Raw genomic sequence first — 27,835 nt, forward strand, 5'->3', positions numbered from 1 at the left:
CAATTCTACAACTCTTAGTGGTTTGAGCGCGAGTCACCTTCCCTGACCCATAATTCACTTCTTATAGAATCTGTTAGGTTTAACACCTGCTAAAAGCAGGTGGATCCAATAGGAATCCATTGTAAATGTAATCTGCAAAGTTTAATTTGCAGGCAGCATATATTTCTTTCTCCAAAATGGAAATAAATAAAAAAGAGTAGCGGTAACTTTGCATCTATTTACTTTCTTTCTACCCTCCATTTTGCAAAAATTTAAAATTACATGAGGGGGACCCAGCAGAAGCAAGTCCATGGTCCCCTGCACCCAATAACCTCTTATAATAAAGTGAGCCTGACTGTTCCAATTATTTATATACTGAGTATCAGATTGTTTTATTGACAGACAGAAAGTTATTCACCAACGGGGCCAGAGAGATGTATTTACAGTACGCAGACTAGATGTAAACCATACCAACTGAGACCATGCTGAGTGACCCAAAATACATGTTTGCAGGGTGTAAAGATGTATTATTTGGGGCATGTGGTTCTCCTTCAAGGAAGCGCCAATTGTTCTTCAGACCAAACCCATTCTTAGAGCCCCCCTCAATTTCAGTTCTGGATTTGCTCATTTGTTAGCATATGAAACCAATTGTAAATTGTATGGCTTTTTACACTCTTTTCTCAAACGTTGTGCTGCAAAATGCACCATTTCAACACATTAAAACACTGTAGCACTTAGCCAGTGGCCTCCTCCCCTGGAACCCCCTAGCACTTCCCCTCCTGAGCTCCCACAAGCCCTTGCCCATAAACACTGACCACCTCTCTTCTGTCTCTGCTGCTCTTCTTGTTACTGCACTTGCACGTCCGAATGTCACAAGACCTAGTAGGACCACCATTGTTTATTTACTGTTTTATGCTATTGTTTACTTACTCCCCTTGTTCCCTTCCCACTACTGTCTTGTGGCGCCTGGAAACACCATTTTGTTGTATAGGTAGGTGCCTTACAAATACTCAATAAATAAATAAAATTGTTCTCAGGGGTAATCTCCCTGCATTACTTGGGGCTCCCTCAGAGCATTTGATTACTTGCGCTAATTTGTGGGAGATGTTAATGCCCATCCACTAAAAATATTCACCTGCCACCTCTGACCTTGAATCGTTTACATTGCCCCCTCTGCGCAACAAAAGCTGCCTCTGCCATTGGCATACTCACAATAATGTTGCTGGCTGTGCACAGTGGTGGCTAGGTATTTCTGGATGCCAGGTGCTATGTCCTGCACCCCCTTCGTTCTACGCTAGGTCTAATGTTGGATTCAATATCATACCTCTATATTCCACCTAGTACAGTATATTTTATTTATTTATTTTATTACAGTGCATTTTGTGCCCCGGCGGCAGCATGATCCCATTCCACATGAACACATACCAAAGCCAACTTGGTCGTCCGTGGTGCAGCATGCGCTTCTTCAAAGAGCTTTGTTGCACCCCTCAGCAGGGCTTATGGGATCCCCTAATTATTTGTTAGGAGACTAATATTTAGCTTTAAATCTTAATTGGAGTCCTGTGCTGGCCTGGCGATAAAATTGCCATGATGATGAGACCATCCAAATCCGCTCATCTCCTTTCAACATGCTGTTGCCTATATTTGACTTATGACGACTGTATTACTTAGGCCCTGACTACTGCAGCTGACTCTTACTTTACAAACTCAGCTCACAGCATGCTGTACAGGGGCCTGCTTGTTGGTGAGCCTGGCAAAGAGAGGGTGCCAGTGTCAGTAAGACACTAGATTGGGCCAGAGGCAAGCCCACCCAACATCAACTCATCTTCCGGTTGAAAGACAATTGTCCCAAATTTGAAATCTACAAAGCACTACCTGTGCCAAGCACCCCTCCCACTCAGAAATTATTGAGGAAAATGATAGGGCAAAAAGAAAATGTTTTTGGGCTCCTCACAAGGCCATGTTCTTCTTTGCATTATGACTTTCCTAGCTATAACTTCACGTGTTTCTCCCATTGTCTCCCGTAACTCATAGCCCAAAAAATGCTCACAACCCAAATGAAAGGTCAGCTAATAAAGCAAGACTGTTAGGGTCATAAAGTGCTGATGTAATTAGACCCTAACAGCTCAGCTAGATTGAGGTGCATGTAGAGTCATGCTGATGGATAATGGAAGGGGGTCATACAAAGGGGTGGGCAGAAAGTAGAATAGGATAAATGTTGGTGAATGTGAATGGAATAGAGGGATGTGACTCACTGATGGCGCATGAATTGATACAAGAGGATATATGTGGAAACAAGAGTGTGCACCTCGCCTTTGGATGAACTCTCTCCAAAGAGAAGACAAGGGCCCTCATTACGACCCTGGCGGAAAGCGACTGACCGGAGCGCCACAGCGTAAATAGCGTTTTCGCCATTGCACGAAGGAGCAAAGTGCGGCCCATTCCGACCCATCGGGCACGAGCACCACGCCACGGCGGAAGTGCAAAGTCCGCGATGGCGGAAATGACCCCAAAACGGCCCACACCGCCGCCGTACGGCGCCCTAGGTGCAATACCGCCACCCCTCTTAGCGGTCACCGCAGTGTGCGCCTACCGGAAAGTACGGTGACCGGAAATATACGGAAACGGAAGTTAAAACATGGGCCCGGAACGGGAAACATCCCGGCGTACACCTATAAAAACACTAAAACCACACAACCACTAAAATCACTACCCTGAAACACACCCCAACCCGTCAACCACCCTAGCGAAACCAAGAAAAATGGGAAAAGTAGCGAAGAAAGCGTGCGACCGCAAGCGGCAGGTCCACTTCTCCCGTGAGGAACTCACCGTGCTAACAGAGACCCTCCAGGAGAATGCTGCCGTCGTCTTCTCCACGCAAATGACCAGGACGGCACTTGCAAACAAGAAGGCCATATGGGCTCTGGTGGCACAGCGGGTAAGTGCGGTGGGGACCGCACCCCGCACCCCACAGCAATGCCGCAAGCGATGGGACGACCTGCGGATACGCGTCCGCAGCATACTCTCTGCCAACCGCAACATTGCCACAGCCACCGGGGGAGGTCCTGAATCACCCATCAAGTTGACCCCCTGGGAAGAAATCTGTGCCTCCACCATCGGAATGGAGAGCATAGAGGGAGTCGGAGGGATGGAGAAAGGAGTGCAGACATCCGAAGATTCAGGTAGGTGGGCCAGATAAAACAATGCCAAATCCACACAGTCCATCCATGTGAAGTACCATGCGTCCACATAGTGCAACAGAAACACATGTCCAGGAGCACGTCCACACACATCGGCCTGAAAGCGCACGTTAAAACCCACAATAAATACATAAATAATTAAAAACCCCTAATACACGCACTACACGTGCAGCAGGCACACCCTAACTGCAGGCTGCCAAACAACTGCACCCTCACTCCACACACAAATCAAAGCACCTCCAAGGCCCCGACCCAAATCACCCTCAGGTACCACCCCAAAGCATGTGATACAATGCCATTCCAATTCCCACAGACCCATCAATAACCCTCGCCCTCCTTTACTCCACCACAGGGTCCGATCCAAACGACGAGCTACAGGACACCCCTACCAGCACACCTGCAAAGAGGGCCAAGACCAACGGCCAGAGACCCTCCACCTCAGCTGCACGCATCAAGACACGGCAGCAGCACAAATCAGGTGGCAGCACAGAGGAGGGAACATCAACAGGCACCCCAGCAGCCAGCATGCCCACAACACCACCACCACAGGTCCCCCCAATGGATGCCACAGAAGGCACTGCCTCTGGTGGCAGCAGCACCATAGGTGACACCCCATTGATGGCAGCATGCTCGGACACAGAAAACGGGGATGCCGAAGTCAGATCCATCCATGACCTGTCCCAATCCCCCTGTCTGTCCCATCCCGTACAACATGAGGATACCACGCAGGGGCACCCACAAGACGACGACTGGCCATCCCCCACAAGCCCTGTGGCAAGGCAACATGAGGACAACAGCCCCTCTGTGACACCCCCGCAAATGGCCATGGCCCAGCAGAGGCAACAGTCCCTCGACCAGTTGATCGAACAACAGCAGCAACTGGCCACACTCCTCAAGGACCATGCCGATGAATGTGGGGGCACTAAGGCAGACATAGAAACATCAACTGAGACACTTAGGGCAGAAATGGAGAGAGGTACAGAGACGCTAAGGGCACAAATTGAGAGAAGCACCGAGAGCCTGAGGGGGGAACTGCATGCGACGTCCAAAGACGTATGTGCCGAACTTGCCGCAGTGCGCCGTGTGCTCACTGATCTCTCGCAAACCCTTAGGGACATGCATGGACGTGAGCAGGCAGACACATCATCCGTAGCAAGTTCCGTCCAGGGCAGCCCCCAACGTAGATCTGGAAGGAACCTGCGCTCCACAGGCAGGGGTGCCCCTGATACCCGCAGAGGGGGCATGCAATAGCGACAGCCCACTGACAATGAGCATCTTTGGACACTGGTGTTCGGGGGGGAGGTAGGAGGGTGGAGGGGGTGTGTTGGGCTCACTTGGGTGGCGGGTCGATAGGGTGTTCAACATGATATCACATATGCCATAAAAAGTGCACGATCAACCAATGAGAAGTGTGGACATTGATCTTTGTGTACTAGGCCATCATAGGCGTACAGTCCATATTGTGCATGTCCCAGACACACGCAGTGCCACGAGTCCCGTGTCCATGTATCAGCCACCAGGCGTGAGTGCTAGAAGCATACATCAATGAGATGCTGACGAATGTCACGGGCCTCCGGTGCCTCGCAGACTCCATGAGGTGCTGCCACATCCCCACCCTCATCATGACCATCATCAGGTGCTTGCAGTTCTGCGTCAGGGGGCATGGGCACATTTCTACGTACGCACATGTTGTGGAGCATGACACATGCCATCACCATCTTTGCAACCTTCTCATGGCGGTACAGGAGTGCCCCGCCAGACCTGCTGAGGCAGCGGAAACGAGTCTTCAGTAGGCCGAATGCCTGTTCAATGACTACACGGGTACGTGAGTGGGCATGGTTGTAGTCCTCCTCATGCTGGTCCCGTGGGTTCCGGACTGGTGTGAGGAGCCATCTCTTCAGTGGATATCCAGCATCACCTGTATGTGGACGAGAAACGTATGATGTGGAATGCCATTGATACGTACGCACCCCCCCCCCCTTCCTGGCAGGTCATTGCCAATTCACATACCCCACATCATCATGCATGTAATGAGACTCACCGAGTAGCCAGGATCTGTTCCCTGCGTGTCGCTCCATGTAGCGTGGTATTGTAGAGTTCCTCAAGACCATAGAATCATGGGTTGATCCAGGGAATCGGGCACAACAATGTGTAATGATCCTGTTGGAGTCACACACCATCTGTACATTCAGGGAATGAAATTGTTTTCGGTTGCGGTACTGGGCCTCCATGGCATGTGGGACGACCAATTCAACATGGGTGCAGTCGATGGCACCAATGCAACCCGGTATGCCGGCAAGTGCATGGAATCCCACTTTTGTGTTGGTTATTTCCTGCTCCGAGCGTGGTAGAGAGATGTAGTCGTCTGCGTGCTGCAGGAGGGCATCGAGCACTTGCAATAGTGTCCGTGAGAACAGTGGCTGAGAAATGCCATGCAACTGTCCGACTGTGTGCTGGTAGGTGCCTGTGGCCAGGAAGTGTAGTACAGACACCACCTTCAGTAGGGGTGGGATGGCGGTTGGGCTATCTATCATGCTGACAAGGTCAGCCTGTGTCATGTCCACAATGGCGGCTATGGTGTCCCGGTCCAGACGGTAGAGGGTGTGGATCTGCTCATCAGTGAGGTTGAACGGATGTGCCCGGAGGCGTGGGATTGCGGGCTGCCTGCGTGGTGGTAGTGGCTGTGCTGGTGGGCCTTGCTGGCCCTGCCTTGGCCTCCTCCTCCTCCTGCGTCTCCTCCGTGCGGCTGGTTGTAGTTGGTGTTCGTCTTCTTCTTGGAGTCGGAGCACTTGCAGTGCTATCAGGTCCCCCAGGGCCAACATCGCGAGTCCTGCCGGTAGCATTTCGGTGTGGTTGTGGGAGGAGACTGGCTGTGCAATTCATGTGTTTCCAGGCTGTATGGCCTCCACCTGTGTTGATTGATTCCACCTGTGCCAACTGCTCTCCCCTTTGGCCGAGCACGTCCCGCGCACAACGCTGCAATTCGGGGAATTGTATCTTGCTATTGCAATCATGTATTTGTACCCGATGGCCGTGTAAGATTGGTTGATATGTTCATTCTGCTGTGGTCCCATTGTTTCACATACTATCTGTGCAGTCGCGAACAGACTTGTGAGGGGTCAGTGGAACGTAGTACTCGAGTGACGGTGGGCCCTCATGCATCACTGTACCGAGTTGCAACGACGGGCGGGGCGTCCCATTCGTGGGTGAAGGCAGTTGCCATTTTCACACACAGCCGCACTCGATGGAATAATTAGTGATTTCAAACGGCCACAGATGCCTTTTCGACGTGATGTTGCAAATGAGGAATTCGAAGGGCGGCGCTTTCGGTTTCCAGCTAGCGGCGAGGAGATGCCCACAGGTCTGACTGCAAATGTAACGTTCTATTGTTCTATGTCCTTGAGACAGGGCCCATGGCGAGGGAGCAATGATTGATATGAATAGTTTGGGATGCGCAATAGCTACGTGGGCGATGAGGCCGTCCGTTCCCAAATACATGTTACTTCACAACACTGGAATTACGGGCTGGGGCACTGTGGATTTAGCAGGCTGCATAACGCACAGACTCAATGGATGTTTCTAATGTTATGTGAGTAATTATTCAGGCATTTTGATCCCGGGATGAGGGAATGATGGATGGATGCATGGGCAGGTGATTTGATACAGAGTTTGCCATGTACAGGGCTTCTTGGGATCTATCCGCCTCCCCTACGCTATGTGATGCAGGGCTGCCATAGTGGGACCATCGTCCATCTGGCCTTGTTGAGCCCTCCCTGTCTCGAGGCGCCCTCAGACACTTGTGTCCATGCACGTTGACATTCCCATCTGATGGAATCTGTTTTGACAGACGCATGCACAGGTACACTCGTTTGTGATGGTGTTTGCGCCTCGATATAGATGGTTATGAGTCGCAAGTGGTTTTGGGGTGGTGATGATCCTTTTGAGTGGGCTAGCATGCATATGGGTGTGGATTTCGTGTGATCATTGAAGTGAGTTGTTGGAATGTAGTTCTGATGGCCATTCTGTTCTTTTTCTTTTCTTTTGGTTGACAGGTATCTCCTCCCCTTTTGCCACTGCCATCTGTATGCCACTCCTGCAGATGGATTTTACTCCCGACACCTGCTGCTTCGTGTTAATCAGTGGAGCAGCATTACGATCTTATGGGACGATCGCCAATGGCCCACATGCCCTTACGCAGTACTGGTGGCTCGGAGCAACATTTCGGCCTTTCAGCTGGACTAGTGCCTCCCCATTGGGACGGCCCTGCGGTTCTGTGCACTTCCATGTTGCCTTTTCGTACGTGAATGTGGCTCTGTGTACCATGGGGGAACAGGGCGACACACAGGTAGTGGCTGGTCATTTCTTGCGGAAGCAGCCCACAATGGTGATTAGTGTTTTGGAGTTCATGGCCTGATGGCTGTATGGGCTTGGTGATTTTGATGTGCATAAAATTTCTATTCTGATTTGGCCCGTGTAGCGTTTTTCTTTGCAAGTGATGTGGCATATGCCTATTTGGGGGGCGATGTATTGTGAGGAGATCTGCATTGGGTTCCAGCTTCGGGGTTTAGTTGCGTGGTACTGTGCTGTGCGCGTTTGCCTACGAAGCCCAGTGAGGTCAGGGATGGGGGCTGCCAATATGACAGTTTGAATGTTGTCATGCTCAGGGGCGGGGGATTGGGTTTTGTGTAACAGATGCCGGTCAGCCAGGTGGACTGGTGGAATGATGTGATTTTCGGAATATTGCTGGTAACAGGTGCCTGTGTTTGCGTGCGTTTCTTGGTGGGGGACTGTGGTCATGTCCATTGGGATGGCTTCTGTATTCGTGCCATCTGTGCCCTGCAGCTCCCATTGGCCCCTGTTGTGTTTCTTTTGTTCGTTGGCATGCATGGGTGACTTGTACATTTCAATGGTTGCATTGTGGCTTCATTGCACCTACGGGGAGTTGTACTTTGTGGGCAGGGAGCGGTGTACAGGCACTCAGTGGGGCCGTTTACGGTTGATTCGCGATGCCGTACTTCTCGCCATGGCGGAATGGTACATTACGCCATGCCTGATGGGGTTAGGTACATGTCCGCTAGGGTCGGAATTGGCGTACCGTTGCACCATGGTGGTGTTTGCGGTTTGGCATGGCGCGCGCGCGCGTGCTTGGTGCAGTTAGTGTTGGCGTTCACTACGGTGTCGCTAATGGCTTCGTACTTTGCGGTGACGGGTCATAGTCGCACCGAGCGCTATTCGATGGCGGTATTGCATTTCCGCCATCGTTTTTCGATTTCCGCCAGGGTCGTAATGAGGGGCTGAATGTTCAGAATACAAAACACCTCATCTCTAGAGGGGAGATGCAGTAATAGGCTAGGTAATGCATTGGCCTTTGTGATGAATACTGTGGAGTTCTCACAGAAACCCTACGTAAAGTCTCCACCCAGGTCGCCAGGGGAAGGCAGCAGCTACCTGATCCTAACCCTGGGGGTGGTATTAGTTGGGAGGATTACTTGGTAGGAGAAAGGCCTCAAGGGAATGGGAGGACTCCAGTGGTGAGACACAGTATTTGTCTCCCGTAGAGGACAAGAGGCCAGTGATGCCCGAATATGTCATCGCTTGTTGTCGGAGTGAGATTTCCTGTTCTAAAGTTATTCACCCTGGTGGTGGTGAAGCTTGTCTTAATCAATCAGTTGTTAGACAAAAATCCCTCCCTCATAAAGTTATCCACATTTATAATGGTAAGAACTCCTGTAGTCAACAAGAGGAAGTTAAATGTGAACCATCAGAACATTACTATCCTAGGTTCTGATAGAGCTAGCGCTCCTTTGATTTCAAAACAAGCATTGACTCCTTTTAAATGTCCTCCTGAAAACATGATTAATAGTACAAGTGAAGTTAATTCATTTAAACGTGATATGCAGGGAGAAAAAGCTAATTGTAACACTGGGGACTTCACGTCCCACAATGCCTAAAGTACTGGGATGAGGAAGAGAGATCTGGTGTCATGCGCCGCGCCTGCTGGCGGTTGCTGCCGCATTGGCAGCTCCTCCATAGGCTACATCACCATTGGGATCCTGTCACTTTCATTCTAACGTGATGTGCCGGTCTAGTTGTCTCCCATCATCGCTGCCGCTGGGAGCTACTTATTCTCCTTACTCCCAGCGGTCATTGTGTTGCAACCTCTTGGCGTGTTTTCTCCTTTTGGTGTAAATGCTAATTTTCCTTTCTTTGCTTCTTCCCGAAGCTCTCTTTACCCTTCGTTTCTTCGTGAGGCTCGCTGTCTGGCTGTTTTCTCGTTTCCGCTACTGGGTCCCCCGCCCTCGCGGCTGCCCTTCCGCTACCGGGTCCCCTGCCACTGCGGCGGGCCGGCTATTTTGCCTACTCTGCCTTTGCTTACCTCTTTATCTTCTCTTCTGTTTTCTTCTTTTCTGTCCTGCTGCTTTTGGTGCTGGATGCTACTTAGATGGGCATTTCGCCATTCCATTTCTGGTATCCCGTACTCCGCTCGCACTCTCTCTTGTTTGGTGCATCCCTCCTTTCTTACCTCAGTTGGATCTTTCTCACGCTCCCGATTACTGCTGGATACATCCTCGTCGGATCTTTCGGGTACAGCTGGAGTGTCAGTTACTGGTGCTTTGGAACTCCTCCTCTTCAGCGATGTAGAGGGTTTTTTCTGCCTTCTGGCTTTTTCCCTTTGCCTTGGCCTTTCTCGGGAAAGGAGCCACAGGTCCGTTGTTCTACAGGCATTCACTGTTGCTTCTCCCCACGGCAGGCATTTACCACAAAGAAAGGAGAAGGATTACATGACCCGGCGCCATCTGCATTCCGGAGACCCTGAGACAAGCAGCTTAGGTGAGGAGAGTGTGGAGGGGAAGGCGCTGGAGAAAGAACACGAATTGGACATCTGGAGGCATTAGACTGCAAGATGCAGTCTAATGATGGTAACGACCCACACCAGGGACTAAGGACTATAAAGAGCCCCCTCAGGTGCAGACCTTCAGTTGCAGTAGTAGTAGCAGGAGCAGCAGAGGGTGTAGTACTGTACGTGACTCCACGTTGCAGGAGCATCCGAGATTGAGGGGCAGCAGAGACACCGGAGCCACTGCTAACTGGGAAGCAGATGCTGGTTTCAAGAGGGTCTCTGTCCTCAAGCAATGTATTTGCAAAGATTGCACAGTGGGAAGCATTATTGCTGAAGGCTTTCCCCCTGAAGATCTTGTGTGCAGAAGCTGCGCGGCGCGAATCATTCATTTTGAATGCTTTCCCAAAAGTGAAGTGTGCTCCAGTGACAGGTGAGTACCGGAGCACTTCTGCGGTGAGGACAGCTCTTTCTTGGACCGGCGCAGACTGCAGGGAGCAGGGAAACGCAACCTACCTTGGAGTGGGAAGCAGAAAAAGAAGACACGAAGGCAGCGGAGCACCCGGTGAGTTCACTAGTTGAATGTGACCCCGGAACGATCCGTGATTGCCAGCTGGCCTTTGTTACTAATTTTGAATACCAAACTAATGTTAAGAGGTAGAAGTGGAGGATTGGGCATAACTTTGCATACCAAAATATTGCTTATCAGTTAATGTGGCAGAATAAGAACTGTGAGGGCAATTGTAATTCTAAAGATGATCAACACCACCACTGCCATAGCCAAAAGAAGGCAATTGTAAAAGACATTTACAGTAACCAATATTGCCCCAACCCCAACAGGGCAGTTAAGAAGATCTACTGTAAATTCTATTGTCACCAAGTGGAAGAGCAATAATTAAGAAAGACCCAAACAAGCATTGTCCAGACACAAGAGGAGCAAGGATGATAAAAGTGCATTGTCAACATTTGATTGATGCAAAAGTGGGAAAACAAGTGTGGTAGAAGAGCTGCCTTCCTGATAGTCCGTATCCAGGAGGAGAGGAGTGGAATCTGCATTGCACTTGGCAATCCCAAGGGTGGAACCAGCAACATCGATTTATTTTATGTTTACCCAGCAGAAGTAGCCCATACTAAAGTTGTTGATACTGATTGTGTTGAAACTAAAATACTTTGTTGTTGTAAAAGAGCTGCCCTCCTGATAGCCAGCATTCAGGAGGAGAGGAGTATAGTCTGCAATACAGGAGGCATAAACAGCACCAATGTGGTTAATTTATTTTTAGAAAAAGTATTCATTTCTGAAGCTGTTAAAAGCCAAAAGGCTTTACAAAACTGTTGTTACTGAAGTTGTTTAAAGTCAACAGACTTTGCTAAGCTATTGTTAAGTGAACTTTACCACAGAGGTACTTGCAGTAAAGTTAGAAGTTGATGGTCCTGGCGGGCGTGCATACGAGGGAAAGGGACCTTGCAGTTTTAGACCTGGCAGGTGAGTGAACCAGGTGGAAGATATTAAAGTACTGTGGTGTGGTTAAGGACTATGGAGAAGAAGGGGCAAGGACACTACCGTATATTTTTAATCATTATGGAATCATCCTGACAATCTATTTCTGTTGTCAATAAGGAACTGTGAAAGTGTACTTGGTTCTGAAGAAGAAGTTGTGTTGAACATTCTGTTACCAGTGGCGAAATAAATATTTGTTATTTCTGTTGGAAGTGTTGGGAAGAGCCATTGAGAGACTTGTTGGAGCAAGTAGAACATTGTTTTCCAGAACTGTTTTAAAACTTACCGTTTTTGAGCTATGGATACAAAAACTGTCATTAAGTATCATGAGGTCTCGGAAGGATAGCTCAGGGGCAACGCGTTTGCCTTGGAAGCAAGACGGCACGGGCATAACACAGGTTCGATCCCTGGGCCCGTGCTTCAAATAATAATTATATGCTTTATATAACTGTGATTTTGTTATATTTCCTTCATATGTTTGTTGTATGTATAAGTGTGAGGGACAGATTCCTTTTGTTAAGAGTGTTTCCTTTAGTTATTTTGATAGGCAGGGAATGTTCTCTAGAGTAGGGATAGTGAGGCGTTTATCAAACCCTTTAAAGGTAATAAAAGGGCATTTTATGGAAAACCTTTACAAATTTGTCTGCCTCACATTTCCGACACCTCACACCTGTCACCCAAAAACAATGAGGGAGTTCACACCTTTAGAGAGCGGGCAAAGAACGGATGTTCGGGTAAACTCAACCTCAATGCGAGTCCTCCAGAAAGAGACCAAGACGCAATTGACTGGTCATTCCCTTTATTGAGTCAAATGATGTAGCTTTATGTAAAGCATCCCTATGCAATTCCCAAGATTGCATCCAGTCTAAATTTAGGGTGGTGATGATGTGTATTATCGATTCCTCTCCCAATTTCCTAAACCGATTTAGTCCTAGTGAATATATTGACAGACCCCATATTCCTGGGCACAGCTCTGAATTTGTCAACACTCAGAGAGTGGAAGTCTTATTTCTTTGTTGAATCCTTTTCACTTTCGAGTCTTATTTGACTTATCTGCTTTTTGAGGTGAATGCCTTTGTGTACCTGCTCTGATACACTGAGCCCATCCTTCACTACAGGAGAAAGGCTCTGCATCCCTGAGCTAACCACATCAGCTCACCCTGTTTTGGAGGGGGTGTATTTGTTTCCCTGTAACAGTACTCTGGACCGTTCAGCCTGAGAGATCTGAGGCTTTGTACCAATGTTAATTTCAGCAGACTATACTGCTTTACTGCTACTAGGCCAATAATGCTGTTCGTTTGTAGTGCATCCTGCCAATTTACTCATGTCCCTATGTTCTGTGATAATAGGTGCTTCATTATATTGTATTGTAATCACAGTCACTTGCAGATCTCAAACTTGTGAGGTGCTGATTTGGACTTGTAGGAATTTGAACCTCTGCTCTCTAGGCTAAAGACAAATAAACGTGGCAAGCGCTTAACTCAAAAAAGCTACCTTAAAGGCTCAATAACCAGACACCATCCTTTCGGCAATAGACCGGTTCTATGTCCCCTGAGTGAATCCTCAGATGCCCATCCTTCCTACTGGCAAAAAATCCAAGTCATTGGACATTTTCATGCAGATTTCAGACTCTCTATCCCCGCCTGAACCCATCCTTCTTGGTGTGCACAGTTTCCGCAGCCGTGTGAACCCATAGAACCAAACTATAGTTGACCTGTTTTATATTCCTGGATGGCTCCATAGAACTTGTCCTACTACAGGTGGAATGCTGTCTGTACTTGTTCAAAGAACAGGTTGATCCTTTGCGTGACCTATTTTATGTCCCTGGGCGAGTGAATCCCAGAATTCATCCTTCCTACAGGTCACAGAATGTATTCCCTGTGTTAATCACATTATTGCATTCTAATTTATTTTATTTCTTAATTCCATTTTATTAGTCATTTGTTCGCCAGTACATCTGGCAGAGGTCTTGCGTGAGCTTGGTCTGTGCTACCCATGTGTGAGGTAGGGGTACTTTACGGGTACATCTACACTCTCTCTGACTGTGGTTGGTTGACATGGGTGTTGTGGAAGCTCAGCTTGAGTCATTATGCTTACAGGTACTCTCCCAGTTTGTTCCTTACAAGCTCTCTCTCTGTCTAAATACCCAGAAGCCATCCCTCTTGCAGGTGTCCAATTTCTGGCTCTGGTGAATCCCCAAAGCCCAATTCTTGCACACATAACTAGCTGATTACCACGTGGGCCACTCCCTGGATCACCTTCTCGTAGAGGTGACAAGCTAACGACAGCTCAGATAATCACCAAAACCAACTCTAGCAACATCACAAAAAAGTGTGTTTTTATAGCCCTTCCCGCACAGTTTCACATTTAATGACATGTTCAGTATCCTACATCCCTGTACTGATCCCCAGACCCCATTCATTCTACAGGTAAAAGGTACTTTGGCCATCAGCAAAACTCAAAAACCCTCCTTCCTTCAGTTAAAGGCTCTTGGTTCATGAGTGTATCCCATAACCCTACAAGGCAAAAGTTGTTTTGGTCCCTGAAATAAAGCCCAGAATCCACCCTTCCTACAGTAGACACATTATGTTCCCTCTTAGACTCCTTAGAGCCATATAACTTTCTGGGAGACTAGAAATTCCCATGAACCCATTATTTCAACAGGTAAATGTGGTACATATCCTTCCATTGACGGAGACAATGCCCAGAATCTAACAGGTGAAATGCAGTGTTTTGTCCCTGAGACAATGGGCTGATGATATGCGGTTAATAGGTGAAATGTAGTGTTTTGGCCTGGTACAGTGCCCACAATCCACCCTTTGTTACACGTGAAAGGTAGTTTGTCTATGAGTAAATCTTCAAACCCCCATAAGCGACAAGTGACAATTCTCTTTGCACAGACAAATTACCAGAGTCCATCCATTTTCAGGAGACATTCCATGCGGCTTGATGAATCCCCTCCGTTCTTGCTTTCCAAAAAACATCTTATCTAAAAAAACACATGCTTCCAAAGTGAAAGGCAGTCCTCACTCAATCCATCCTTCCTACAGGAGCCATGTCCTTCGTTCATTCCTGGAGGATGCAGCCCGGTGTTCACCGTACACTCGTTATTTGGTTTGCAACAATGACTACACAGTAATTGTGCAAAGTAATGCAGCTAAACTACTCCAACATCCCCAATCCCAAAATGACATCTGGCAATATTGCACCCCCCCCAAGCATTTCAGTGGTAGTTGTGCACATGTTTGTGTGTAATATGGAAGCATGCACTGCCACCGTCCGTACTATCCCCATTTTGTACATCTACAAATATTGCTGCTCTGCCGTCTGAATTCTGTGCACCAGGAAGCTTGCACTGCTGCTGTGCATGCAGTGCCCATTTAGTGTCTTTTGTATTATGTAGCATTCATAAAGTGCAACGCCTGCCATTAACGTGGGCCTTTGGCGATGGAGGATGACTCGGATTTGGTAGTGTGTCCTGTGCCTGCTGTGGGATTAATGGATAGAGAAGTAGGTCACAAACATTTCTGATCACTTGGATTTCACTCAATTCACAAAGCAGCGTCTAATAATCCAAAGCTTTTAGTATAATGTTATAATACGACAAATATAAAAACATTGTATCATATCGTTTTCCAGGTACTCAAGCAGAGCTCCAGATAAGATTTTGAAGTGGGAGTATTTTACTCCCTATGTTTGTTTGTTTGTTTATTTTATTTGTAAAGCGCTCCAAACCCGTGGGTAGATGGGCGTATAAAGAGTTCAGTTACAGGAATGAGGTATACATTATACATGGGTCAACAATTATAGATTACAACAATTTACAGCATTTTACATTATTTACAGAACTTCAGCAGGTTCAGCGGAGATTCAGAGGTAATCACTACTCTTTGTTCAGTAGTCAGCGAATAACCTGTTTCCTAAAGATAGGGAAGGACTCAATTGTTTTGATATTGAGGGGTAGGGAGTTCCAGAGTCGAGAGGCAAGCACAGTGAAACTGGAACCGCCTGCTCTGTTTAATGTGAATCTAGGCACTACCAAGCATAAGGAGTTGGATGACCTGGTGATTCTGGGAGCGGATTTCATAGTGAATTTGTTGGTGAGATAAGGTGGGGCTAGGTTATTTAATGCTTTGTAGGTGAGGCAGATAGTTTTGAGGTCACATTTTTGTTGTATTGAGATCCATTTGTATGCTTTCCTTGTAGTGGAAATGTGCTCTCGTCTGAGGATGTTAAGTGCTGCGCGCAGTGCATTATTCTGGAGAACCTGGAGTTTGTTAAATATTGATTGGTTGGCACCTAGGTATAGGCTGTTGCAATAGTCCAGTTTGGCCTGTATGGGCCTCATTACAACCCAGGCGTTAAGGGTTTAACGGCGCCGGCGGCGCCGTTAACCCTTAACGCCTGATTACCATTTTAACGCCTGCTTTTAGCAGCCGTTAAAATGCAAGGCGGTTAGCGCCTTGGTGCTAATTACGGCACAGTTATTTACGGTGCCGTAATTAGCGCCTTCCCCACTCCCAGTATGCCCTATGGGGCAAAAATGGGAATGGGGAAGGGTAAATGGGGAATGGGGATTTACCGCCCCACTCACCTTGGAATGGGGCGGTAAATCCGCCATCCACCATGGTGTAAACAGAGTTTACACCATGGTGGTAAAGTAGGGAACTTACCGCCTGGGTTGTAATGAGGCCCTGAGTGCTCTGGCAAGTGTGAGGCAGCTGTGGGGCGAAAGGAAAGGTCTGCAGGCTCTTATCAGTTTGCCACTGTAGGCGGTGGCTGATACGGTCACATTAGTTTGTTTGGTGAGGTTGGTGTTGGCATCAAAGTAAAAGCCTAGGGTTTTCACACTATTAACAATGGGAATGGTGTTGCCGTCGATGATGATGTTTTTGTAGTGAGGACTGAGTTTGGACAGGTTGCTGGGAGAGCCAACTAGGAGAAGCTCTGTCTTCTCATCATTCAGACAGAGGCCGTGAGTGGCCATCCATGCCTGAATGATTGAGAAGATTTCATTGATTCGGGTGACGTCTATGTTGTAGTTGCCTGAGATAGTGAGGAGTATCTGGGTGTCGTCTGCATAGATGGTGTAGGTGACACCCAGACAGTCCAGTTTGTCGAAAAGTGGCTTTGTAAACATGTTGTACAGGGTCGAGGAGACGCAAGATCCTTGTGGGACTCTGCATGTGATGGGAATGGGGTCTGCTGCTGATGTGATGGAAAAGACTCTCATGGTTCTGTTCGCTAGGAAGGGGTTTATAGTCAAAATCTCGAAAACAAAATCTCGAAAAAAAAAATCTCGAATACAAAAGGGCGAAAAAAAAAATATTTAATTTTTTTTTCAATGTGTTTTTTTCCAAAATGGGGGGGTTCCCCCCCCAACCCCCTTTTTTCATTTTTTTTTTATTTTACCCCTTTTTTTTACTTACCTGACCCCAAAAACATATATAAATAAATTAAAAAAAAATTCGATATTTTTTTTTTCGAGATTTTTGTTTCGGGCTTTTTGTCATTCGAGATTTTGTTTTCGAGATTTTGACTGACCACCCTAGGAAGGATTGTATCCAGGCGGTGGCGGAGGGGGAGAAATGTGCTGCGCTAGATAGATGGCTGCAAAGGATTTCATGATCAACTAAATCAAAGGCTGCGTAGAGGTCTAGTAGGAGTAGGATAGCGGCCTTGCCTTTGTCTTTAATTTCGTCAATCTGGCTTTTGAGGTCCACAAGGGCAGTTTCTGTACCATGTAGAGGTCTAAAGCCAGATTGACGAATACCTAGGAGTTGGATGGATTCCAAGTGCTCCTGGATTTGGAGGTAAGCGACTTTGTCCAGTATTTTTAGCAGGAATGGGACAGTTGTGATGGGTCTATAGTTAGTGGGTATGGCTGGGTCGAGTGATTGTTTTTTTAGCAGGGGGAGTATCCAGGATTGTTGTAGGTTGCTAGGGACTGGAGTTATTAGGAAGGAGAGGTTGATAAGTTTAGTAATGAAAGGGGAGAGGTCTGTGGCTGCATCTTTTATTATCTGGGCGGGACAGCTGTCCCCTTTGCAATTAGATGGTTTTAATGAGGCAATGATTTTTTGGACTTCTGTAGTAGTGACTTTTTTAAAGGTGAAGGCTGTATTAAGATTGGTGGGAGAGGATGCGTTTGGGCTGGTAGATTTGCTGCTAAGGAGTTGTAGGCGTTTGTCCTCAATTTTGGTTTGGAGTCCTAGGATTTTGGAGTTAAGGGCGTTTTGGATGCTGGTGCACCAGGGCTTGTCTTTTATGCAAGTGTCTGCAGGTGGATTTGGGCTCTCTAGTTCCTTTAGAATTTTGAAGAGTTCTTTAGTGGAGGAGCCTGCCTGATCTATCCTGACGTTATAAGCGTCTTTTTTAGTGCAAATTATCTCTTTTTTGTATAGGGTGGATGTAAGCCTGAGGTTGGATTTGTTTTCCGCTGATGGGTTCGTCTTCCATATGAGTTCTAGTTTAGCTTTTTGTTTCCTGAGTTGTTTAAGTTCAGGGGTGTACCACAAGTTTAGATGGGCTGTTGGTTTGCTTTTGCGTATTTTCAGGGGGTCAATGGTATCTATGGCGCTGGCCATGGACATGTTGAAGGTGTCAACCAGTAGGTTTAGTTCAGCATTGGCCGGTAGTGCATTTAGGGCGGGTAGGACCAGTGGTATCAAGGCCTCGGCCGTAATGTTTCCTTTATTTCTGGTCGGGCAGGCAGGTGCCATTGGGCATTCTTTAGGAGCTGCCTGATAGATATTAATTTCGATGGGGATAAGGTGGTGGTCTGACCATGTGAGGGGTTGAGGGTCGCTACAAGTGGTGTTGCAGTGGAGGGTTGCCACCCAATCTATAATTCTACCTTTCTGAGTGGGTAGGGTGATGTATTGAGTGAAACCGTGCTCGGTAAGAGCGTTAGCTAGTGATGTAGCTGGGGCATCGTTAGGATCATTGTAGCCAAGATTAAAGTCTCCAAGCAGAATAGCTTGTGCTAGCGGCTTGGAATATTCGTCAATGAGCGACGTGATATCTTCTTCAAAGACTCCAGGTGGGCCTGGTGGTCTGTAGATAAGGTGAAGTGTGATTGTACTTGTGGGAGAAGTTTGTAACCTGACTGTGAGTAGCTTGCAAGATTTAAGTGATGATGAGGAGACTGATCTACAGCCAAGTAGTGATTTAGAGATCAATGCTACGCCACCTCCCCTGCCGTTAGGTCTATCAGCTCTGAGGATGGAGTAGTTGGCTGGGATGGCTATGGATAGATAAGGTCCTGATGCCTCATGTGGCCACGTTTCCGTTAAGGCAAGGAAGTCAAGATCATTAGTTGAGATGGTTTTGGCCACTTCAGTAGGGTGTGCCGCCAGGGATTTGACATTGAGCAGGACTCCTGTAAGGGGCTGTGGATTGGGCTTGTTGAGGGTCTTTGGTGACTTCTGGGTTGTGGTAGTGTAATTGGCAGAGTGCCTGCTGGTTTTCGGGTGGAGTCTTGTGGCAAGTCTGTTGTTGCGTGCTATGATGTTGGGGTTGGCTGTGCATAGGATTTTTTGGGCAGCCTTTTGGATGGGGGGGCTTAGTATTGAGTTTAGTTTGGTTAGGCTTGGTGGTGTCCGGCACATTGCCTAGGGCAATAGGTCTAAAGAGATTGGAGATAGAGTTGGCTGGGAGGCTGGTGTCTTTGGCTGAGGTATGGTGATGTTGTCCGTTCGGTGAGAAGGGTGGCCAGGAGGGTAGGAACGGTGTGGGGCAGGGGATGGGGTAGTGTCTGGGACATCCGAGGTGGGCTAGGCCGTTCTTGAAGGCAATGAAGACATTGCCACTACAGGGAACATTGTCTTGTATGACACAAAAGGGGAACATGATTAGAGTGAGCCAGATGAACATGGTCTAGTCACAGGGTTACGCCGTTAGTAGGCTGAAGTGCAGTGGGGCCATAACTAGCGTTGACATTACACTTAGGCTAAACTGCAGTAAGGCGGCAGTAGGAAGTGTGGGTGCATTGTTAGGCTGGAGTACAATAGGCTACAGCGTTGGCAGTACACTCTGAGCTGCTGAAAGCAATAGGGCTAGAGCACAGTAGGCAGCAACATTGGCAGTACACTCTGAGCTGCTAAAAGCAATAGGGCTAGAACACAGTGGGCTACAGCGTTGGCAGTACACTCTGAGCTGCTAAGACAATAATGCGGCATTTGGATATGTGGGCATATTGTTAGGCTGGATTACAGTGGGCAGCAGTGATGACAGTATACTTGAGGCTACTGCATTTCCGGGTGTATATTTACAAATAGTTCGAATGGAAACAGTTTTCTGTAGTACTTACAGATTGTGATGGCAAGGTTGCAATTGGCATAGGGTGACAGTGAGGACTTCGTAGTTTCAATGTTAGCCAAGGCAAGCGCGGCGGTGCACCCAAGCAGAGTTTTGGGGCCTGGGCTCTGGCAGTCTCTGGTCAGGCTTCGGTCAGGAGCCTTAGTGAGTGAGTGCCTTGGGGGAGTGCCGGCTTTGCCTGCCGGCGCTCTCCTATATGACGCTTAAATAGTGAACTGGCCAATGGGTGCAGGCGGCGTCTGGGGCCTGGGGCCAGGCAAATTAGGTGAGTGTGGCGGCAGCCATCTTAGAAGGTGGCGACATCGTGGAGTGATGGGCAAATGTGCCGGGTAGAGGCTTGTTTCTGCAGATATTCTCATTGCACACCTCACAGAGTGGTAGGGGATAATTACAGCACGGAGCTACGGGCTCGACACGTGTGTGTGCGACTGGATGCAGGCATGTCGGAGGTTGGTTGTAATAAGCCTCAGGCTTACCTCGGCATCTGGGAGGGCTGCATGAGATGAGGGGGGCGGTCTGCTTCACTGCAGCACCCGAAAGTGGCGCGAGCTCTGGCTCAACCAGGATGAGAGTAAATTGGATTTGAAGTTGATAATAATTTTTTGGGGAGTTTAAAAAGAAAAGTAATTTCTCATTCCCAACAGGGGTATTTTGATGACAAGTAAACTGTTAGATATGTAACAACAGAAGGCCACGGGCCGGTTATCTCTTGTTTATTTAGTTTGATACAAACAAAGACCTCCAGTAGTTACAGCCGCCTCCATGTACTAATGAAAACCAACAACTGACACAATTGGAACATTAGATGAAAATACACAGCTACATCACAGCTATGTGGAATGCTGGCTTACCAGATGACATAGAAGCATTCCAATCCTAATAATGCTAATGCATTATACACACCTGTAAGTGCCCTTAGTATTTACAAAGCTATTACCAACCCTTTAATGAAAACACACATGTAAGTACATTGATAAAACCCAAACTAAGACTAAATCATAATTGACAACACCTAATAACAATACCAGCATTATATATTCAAGACATAACTATAACATAAACATTTATTTTAGCTCTAAAACCAAAATGATTTTGTGATCTAAACTTCATTGCTCATAGTAATTCAGAAAATAAAATATGCATTTTACCTTAAAGTCAGACATCAGCAGTAATAGTAGAGTTCCTTCTCGCAGCCCTATTTGGGTGAAAGCAGTGGACAGGCCAGGCTCTTTTGTGCCAGTTGTTTCCCCTTTTTACTTAGGAGTATTTTTAATCCTTATTTCCTTTTTTTCATTATTTGTCCTTTTTTTTTTTTTTTTACAGAGTAAATGTGTCGCATGCATCCCTTATCTGTAGGGCTGTCGTGAAGCAGACAGCGTGTTTCAAGAATAGATTCCCCTTGTCAATGCAGAGCCCTCTGTACCATGCCACTTGCTGAAGTGGCTGGATAAGACATCCTCCAACTCCAGAAGGAGACGCAGAAAGGGTTGGACTCTGTGATCTTCCCAATGTCCAATGTGTGTGTTCCTGTATGTGTGTGCATGCATGTGTCTCAAGTCTTGAGGGTGTTGTTTTGGCAATGCGTGTAGTTCACTGAGCCCAGTGATCTGTGTTAAATTTCTGAGCTGTTGTGGGTTTTCTGTGGAGAAGGCCATGCAGCAGTGTTAGGCCTCGAATATTCCCAGAAACCTTGTCAGTGATTGGGGACAAGCTTTCCGCCTCTTCCAAGTTTCACTATGAAACGAACTGAGGGTGTTGGTGATGATCAAGAGCATGGAATTAGCTTGATCTCTGGGTGTTCTCTACTTTATTTTCTCTGACCGAGATAGCCCTTTGGAGGGATTGAGTCTGACATGTCTCAACGTGTGCTTGTCCTCTGTGTTTGTTGGCGGATTGTCTTCTGCCTGTGGTGTTTTAAGTTCAGAGACCTGGGTTGGGTTGGCTTTGTAATCGTTCTTCATTATGTAAGTGGCGATTGTGGGAGCCCTTGAACGGAGTATGTTACTATGATGCATTCAGCTGGGAGTGGGCTTCCGATGCGTGAAGACTTAAAACAAGGTTCTCAGCTGTGACTTTGTTTGTCGTTGGGAAGCCAGTTTTGTACTCTTTTTGTGAGGAGGGTGACTATTCCATGTGGTTGGTAGTTATATTGGGTTTTTACGAGGGTGGTCCCATATGGGTTAGAGAATGTTTGTGATCCTCCTAACTATCACAGTAGACTACTCTACTGACACAAACACTTTAGTTGAGGTCTATCATACCATTCAGGCCTGGATGGCGCATCACTCAATCTGCCTGGACGTCAATAAAACCGAGCTGCATTTGGTCGGTTCGCAACCCCAGTTAAATGAACTTGATGGAGCCTACAAATCCTTGGTTATTGATGGCATTACTATCCCAGTCTCTGAGGAAGTCAAAGCCCTTGGGGTCAACTTGGACTCTAATCTGTAACTAACTGTTACGCTCACATGGTATCCACAGGGACGCCACTCAGCCCTGGTTGGATGATATGTGCCTCAAACCCTTTCCCTGATCCCTGGGTAGTGCCTCTGATGGAAGTTGAGCCTGAAATACAGGAGAGCAGGATTCAAGACTTAACTGTCTCTGGTAGGGTGTCTTCCCACCTCCCTTGGAATCAAAACCTTCCCTTGGACCTTGGCCCTCTCCTCACCTTAATTCTTGAAAGGCATGCTCTCCGTCCTGCCCTCCGTGGCAGGGATGTGTAGTCTCATGTGGGCGTGAGCGACCAAGTTGCTTCACTGGTGCGAGCCCTTTTGAGTGTCTTTAAGGTAGGTCTTGCTGTCCAGTAAGTAATGCACTATGCGCTGCGCTGTTTTGCCTTGTATATGCTAACCTGTGTCTTTCTCCTTCCTTCGTAGGCCACAGTGCTCTTTGCCGGTTGCAGTGATGTTCCGGTATGATGCTGAACAAGAGGCGACTGATCCGGTAAGAATCTTGGGATTTTCGTTGTTCGAGTGGAACCGTGAGTATGCGCTCACTAATGCTGTTCTTCTCTCTCCTCTTTACAGGTTGCTGCGTTCCAGGAAGCATGCGGTGCCCAGGTGATGGGAGTTTGCTGGATCGAATATCTCGAGGTAAGCAGAATCAGGAGCTGACGATGGGCTGACGACAGGATGCTACTCACAGGTAGGATTCCAATAACGATGTTCTTTTTCTCTCTGCAGGCACGCGGTTCCCAGAATAGCTGGCATCAAAGACTCCAACTGGACACGGTGAGAGCTACGCTGCAAACAGCAGAATAACGTGAAACGTGTTATGCTGTTTGGGTGTGGTTTAAATAGTCTTCAGGTAAAGTAGTCCAAATAAAGTAGACCCAGGCCAGCCACACAATAAACGCTATATTGCATAGCTCAGTTCTTGAGAACTGAGCTATGTGAGTGCCTCCATGTTGACTGAAGCCCCCAAGAAAGTAGTTCCAAGTAAAATAGTCCCAACCTAAAGGTGTTCTCCATAGTGATTATGAGCCTGGTGCCAAAGGCGCCAGGACTGACTCCAAGAGAGTCTTGGGTGAGATTTTAAGGCCATAATGGAACCCCGAAACCTGGCTCTTCCTGGCAGGCTGACTTGCCAGTGGGGGTCAGGGGTAGGGATTATGACAGCACCCCCCCACCCAAGGCCCCTCCAACAGTGGTTCTTCTGCCTGGTTTGGTTTGATCATTCTGATGGAATTTTTTAATCAGACGTGATGCATGGATGTTTTCGCTAGGTTCTCAGGATCTGTCTTGAGGGCCGTATCCTTTCCAATCAACAAGGTAATATAACTTGGACCTGGTGTATTTGGAGTCCAGGATATCCTTCACTTCGAATTCGGGTTCTCCATCCACCAATACTGGTTTTGGTGGTGTTGTAACCCGAGTACCTGGTTGTACTGGTTTCAGGAGTGATACGTGGAACACAGGGTGAATTTGCATGTTGGATGGTAATGCTAATTTAACGGCTACTGGATTGATTATGGATTTGACAGAGTAAGGCCCCAAATACTGGGGATGAAAGGTCTGGGTTCCTTTTATGGGTACATATTTTGATGCTAACCAAACCTTGTCTCCAACTTGATAGTCGGGTGCCTTTCTACGGTGTTGGTTAGTGAATTTCTTTTGTCTTTGCTTGGTTTGGAGCAAGTGTTCAGCTGCCTTTTTGAAGACCTGGGAAATGCTCGCATGTCGGTTTTTAACCGTGGCATTTCCAAAGTGGTTGGAAGATCCAATTCAGAAGTACGTGGGTGTCTACCATATAGGATGTAGAAAGGGGTTTGTCCAGTGCCGGAGTGAAACAAATTATTATAAGCATATTCTGCTATCCATAACAAGTCATTCCAATTTCCTTCCACTTGGTGCAGCATGCATCGCAAGTATTGCTCGAGTGTTTCATTAGTTCTTTCTGTTTTGCCATCTGTTTGACGATGGTGACTGGTGGATAGTCGGATGTCAATTTTGGGCCATCAAACAGCACTTTTTCCAGAAGTTGGACACAAAGTGACTAACCCGATCAGGGATCAGAACTGATGGAAAGCCATGTAACCGTACAATATTTTCTAGGAACACTTTTGCTAAACTGGATGCATTTGGAAGACCCTTAAAATGAATAAAGTGTGCCATTTTTGAGAATAAGTCTACGGCCACTAAAATAGTGTTGAATCCTTGACTGGGAGGTAAGTCTGTAATGAAATCGAGGGAAAGTGTGTGCCATTGTGCGGGAGGGATTTCTAATGGTTGAAGTAGACCAGCTGGTTTCTGCTTTTGAGATTTGTTTGTGCGCACATGCCGCATGATGGGAAAAATTGGATAATGGGCCTCATTACGACTCAGGCGGTAAGGGGTTTACGGCGGCGTAAACAGCGCCGACCCTTACCGCCTGATTCCGAGGTCCCTTAGCGCCATGGAGGTTTTAACACCTGCTTTTAGCAGGTGTTAAAATCCATGGCGCTAAGGGACCATGGAGTTAATTACGCCACTGTAATTTACGGTGGCGTAATTAACGCCTTCCCCACTCCCATTTTGCCCTATGGGGCAAAAATGGGAATGGGGAAGGGTAAATGGGGATTGGGGACTTACCGCCCCGCCAACCTCGGAATGGGGCGGTAAGTCCGCCAACCACCATGGCGTAAACGTAGTTTACGCCATGGTGGCAAAGTCACGGCCCAGGCGGTAACTTACCGCCTGGGTCGTAATGAGGCCCAATGTCTTTATGCCAAGTGGGCCACCAATAGGTTAGTTTTATCTTGGCTAGGGTTTTGGCAATTCCAGGGTGACCTTTAATCAGGGAATCGTGATAACCTGAAATGACTTGCTGTTGTATTTCTTTTTTTGGCAAATATATACAGTTCCTAAAATATGGTAGTTGATCTTTAATTGTGTACTGTTCTCCTTGAGCACACCATTCTAGTGAAGTGTCAGGATCCATTAAATGCTGATTCTTGTCTTGGAGTTCAGTCTGTGTCCAGAGTTTGTCCTCTGGAATGATGGGAACTGGATCTGGAGTTGTATATACCTTTTCATCAATGCCCATGCGGGACAAGGCGCCCGCCTTTCCATTTCGGACTCCAGGTCGCTATGTGATTATATAATCATATTCGGTGAAGAAAAGGGCCCACCATAGTTGACGTGAAGATTGAGTCTTTGCTGTTTTTAGGTATTGCAGGTTTCGATGATCTGTTATTACTGTGACGGTATGTCTGGTTCCAAGGAGATAATGGGCCTCATTACGACCCAGGCGGTAAGTTACCGCCTGGGCCGTGACTTTACCACCATGGCGTAAACTACGTTTACGCCATGGTGGTAGGCGGACTTACCGCCCCATTCCAACCTTGGCGGGGCGGTAAATCCCCATTTTCCCATTTTCCCTTCCCCATTCCCATTTTGCCCCATAGGGCATAATGGGAGTGGGGAAGGCGTTAAATACGCCACCGTAAATTACGGTGGCGTAATTAACTCCATGGTCCCTTAGCGCCATGGATTTTAACACCTGCTAAAAGCAGGTGTTAAATCCGCCATGGCGCTAAGGGACCTCGTACTCGGGCGGTAAGGGTCGGCGCTGTTTACGCCGCCGTAAAACCCTTACCGCCTGAGTCGTAATGAGGCCCAATGTCACCATGCCTTAAAAGCCGATTTAATAGCTAATAGTTCTTTGTCTGTGATAGTATAGTTGAGTTCTGGAGGTGAACATTTTCGTGATCAGAAGGCCACGGGATGTAGCTGGCCAGTTTCAGGGTCCCTTTGTGAGAAAACAGCTCCCATAGCCGTACTAGAGGCATCTGTTTCTACGATGTAAGGGAGGTCTGGGCGAGGGTGTCGTAAAACTGGAGTGGAAGTGAATTTTTTCTTAAGCTCTTGGAAAGCTTTTTCTGCTTCTTCGGTCCAATTGAATTTCTTATTGTTTTTTCGTAATAATAATGTAATTAGATGTACAATTTGAGAGAAGCCTGGGATGAATCGGCGTTAAAAGTTTGCAAAACCCAGCATACTCTGGATTCCTTTAAGTGAATTTGGAGACGACCAATTCAGAATGGAATCTACCATGTGCATGTCCATTCTGATGCCTTTCAGAGTGAGGATGAAACCAAGGAATTCAACTTTGGTTACAAGAAAAGAGCATTTTTCGAGCTTGGTATACAGTTGATGTTGGTGGAGCTTTGTAAGAAAGGAGCGGATGTGCTTGACATGGTCCTGTTTTGAGGCAGAATATACTAGGATGTCATCAATGTAAACAAAGGCACAAACATTGATTAATTCCTGCAAGACATTGTTTATGAAGTACTGGAATGCAACGGGAGCGTTGTAAAGTCCAAAAGGCATTACTTGATATTTATACAAGGCATATTTGGTACGAAAGGCGGTTTTCCATTCATCTCCTTTCTTTGCTCGAACCAGGTGATACGCCCCTCTAAGGTCTAGTTTGGTATAAATTTGGGCATCCTTGACTTGGTCTAATAATTCAGGAATGAGTGGCAGTGGATAATGATTCTTTATGGTGATCTGGTTTAGTGCGCGATAGTCGATGCAAGTCCTCAAATCTCCTTGCTTCTTTGGTACGAAGAATAAGGGACTGGCTGCCGTTGATTTAGACAGGTGGATAAACCCATTTGCCAGGTACTGGTCTAGATGAGATTTCAAATGGAGATTTTCTGGTTCTCTGAGTGCATAGATTCTGCCACAAGGAATTTGCGCAGCAGGTATGAGGTCAATCTGACAGTCGTAGGGCCTGTGCGGTGGTAGCCTATTAGCTTGTTCTTTCTGGAACACATCCTGAAAACCTTGGTATTCACTTGGTAAAGTACTAGTCGCGCTAAGTACTAATGCTGCCGTCTGGGAGTCACAGATGTGCATAAGTCGGGTTCCTCCTTTTCTTGGTAATAGCAGGTAAGAGCACAGTCATCGAGAAAGGCCAGCTTCTTTGCACGCCAATCTATTTGAGGATTGTGAGCTACTAACCATGGCGTCCCTAATATTAGTCGAAACTGAGGAGCCTTGATGAGATCAGAGGCAATAGATTCTCTGTGCCCATCCTGGCACAGTAGGGTTAGTGCAGCTGTACATTGGGTTACTGGTCCGGAAGCTATTTCTGTCCCATCCACAGTGGTAACCTTTTCAGTGGTCGACTTTGAACATAAGGGAAGCCTAATCTCTGCTGCCAGTTCTTGATCTATATAATTCCCAACTGCTCCGCTGTCTATGTATGCTTCGACGGCATGGATCCGAGACAGTTGTTGGTGATTGATTAGGATCACTGGTATTGCAAAGTGTGAGGACTGTGGCTCATTCTTCTCACTCGACAAACTGACCTCTACGCTTGCTGAGCTTGGTAGTTTTCCGACTCCTTATTATCTCCCTTCTCTGTGGCCCCTGCAATTCTCCTTGGAGGTTTCACTGGACTTTCTTTGAGGATGTGCCCTTGATTCTCTGCAGTATAAACATAGTTGCTGTTGCCTTCTCTTATCTCTTTCGATTTTTGTTAATGGGGGTCGTACACCTCCGATTTGCATGG

General features: G+C 47.2%; 1 protein-coding gene across 1 annotated transcript in view; it reads left to right on the forward strand.

Annotated features, from left to right (window-relative positions):
* Nucleotides 1-27,835, forward strand: part of LOC138570121 (sodium/iodide cotransporter-like) — a 636,461-nt gene that overhangs the window by 481,900 nt on the left and 126,726 nt on the right. The window contains exon 14 of the mRNA XM_069648754.1: nt 4,655-4,672. Coding sequence (XP_069504855.1) covers nt 4,655-4,672 — 18 coding nt within the window. The remainder of the gene's footprint in view (nt 1-4,654; nt 4,673-27,835) is intronic.

This window comes from Ambystoma mexicanum, chromosome 1p, assembly GCF_040938575.1.
Source record: "Ambystoma mexicanum isolate Mex_15411 chromosome 1p, UKY_AmexF1_1, whole genome shotgun sequence".
Lineage (NCBI taxonomy): Eukaryota > Metazoa > Chordata > Amphibia > Caudata > Ambystomatidae > Ambystoma > Ambystoma mexicanum.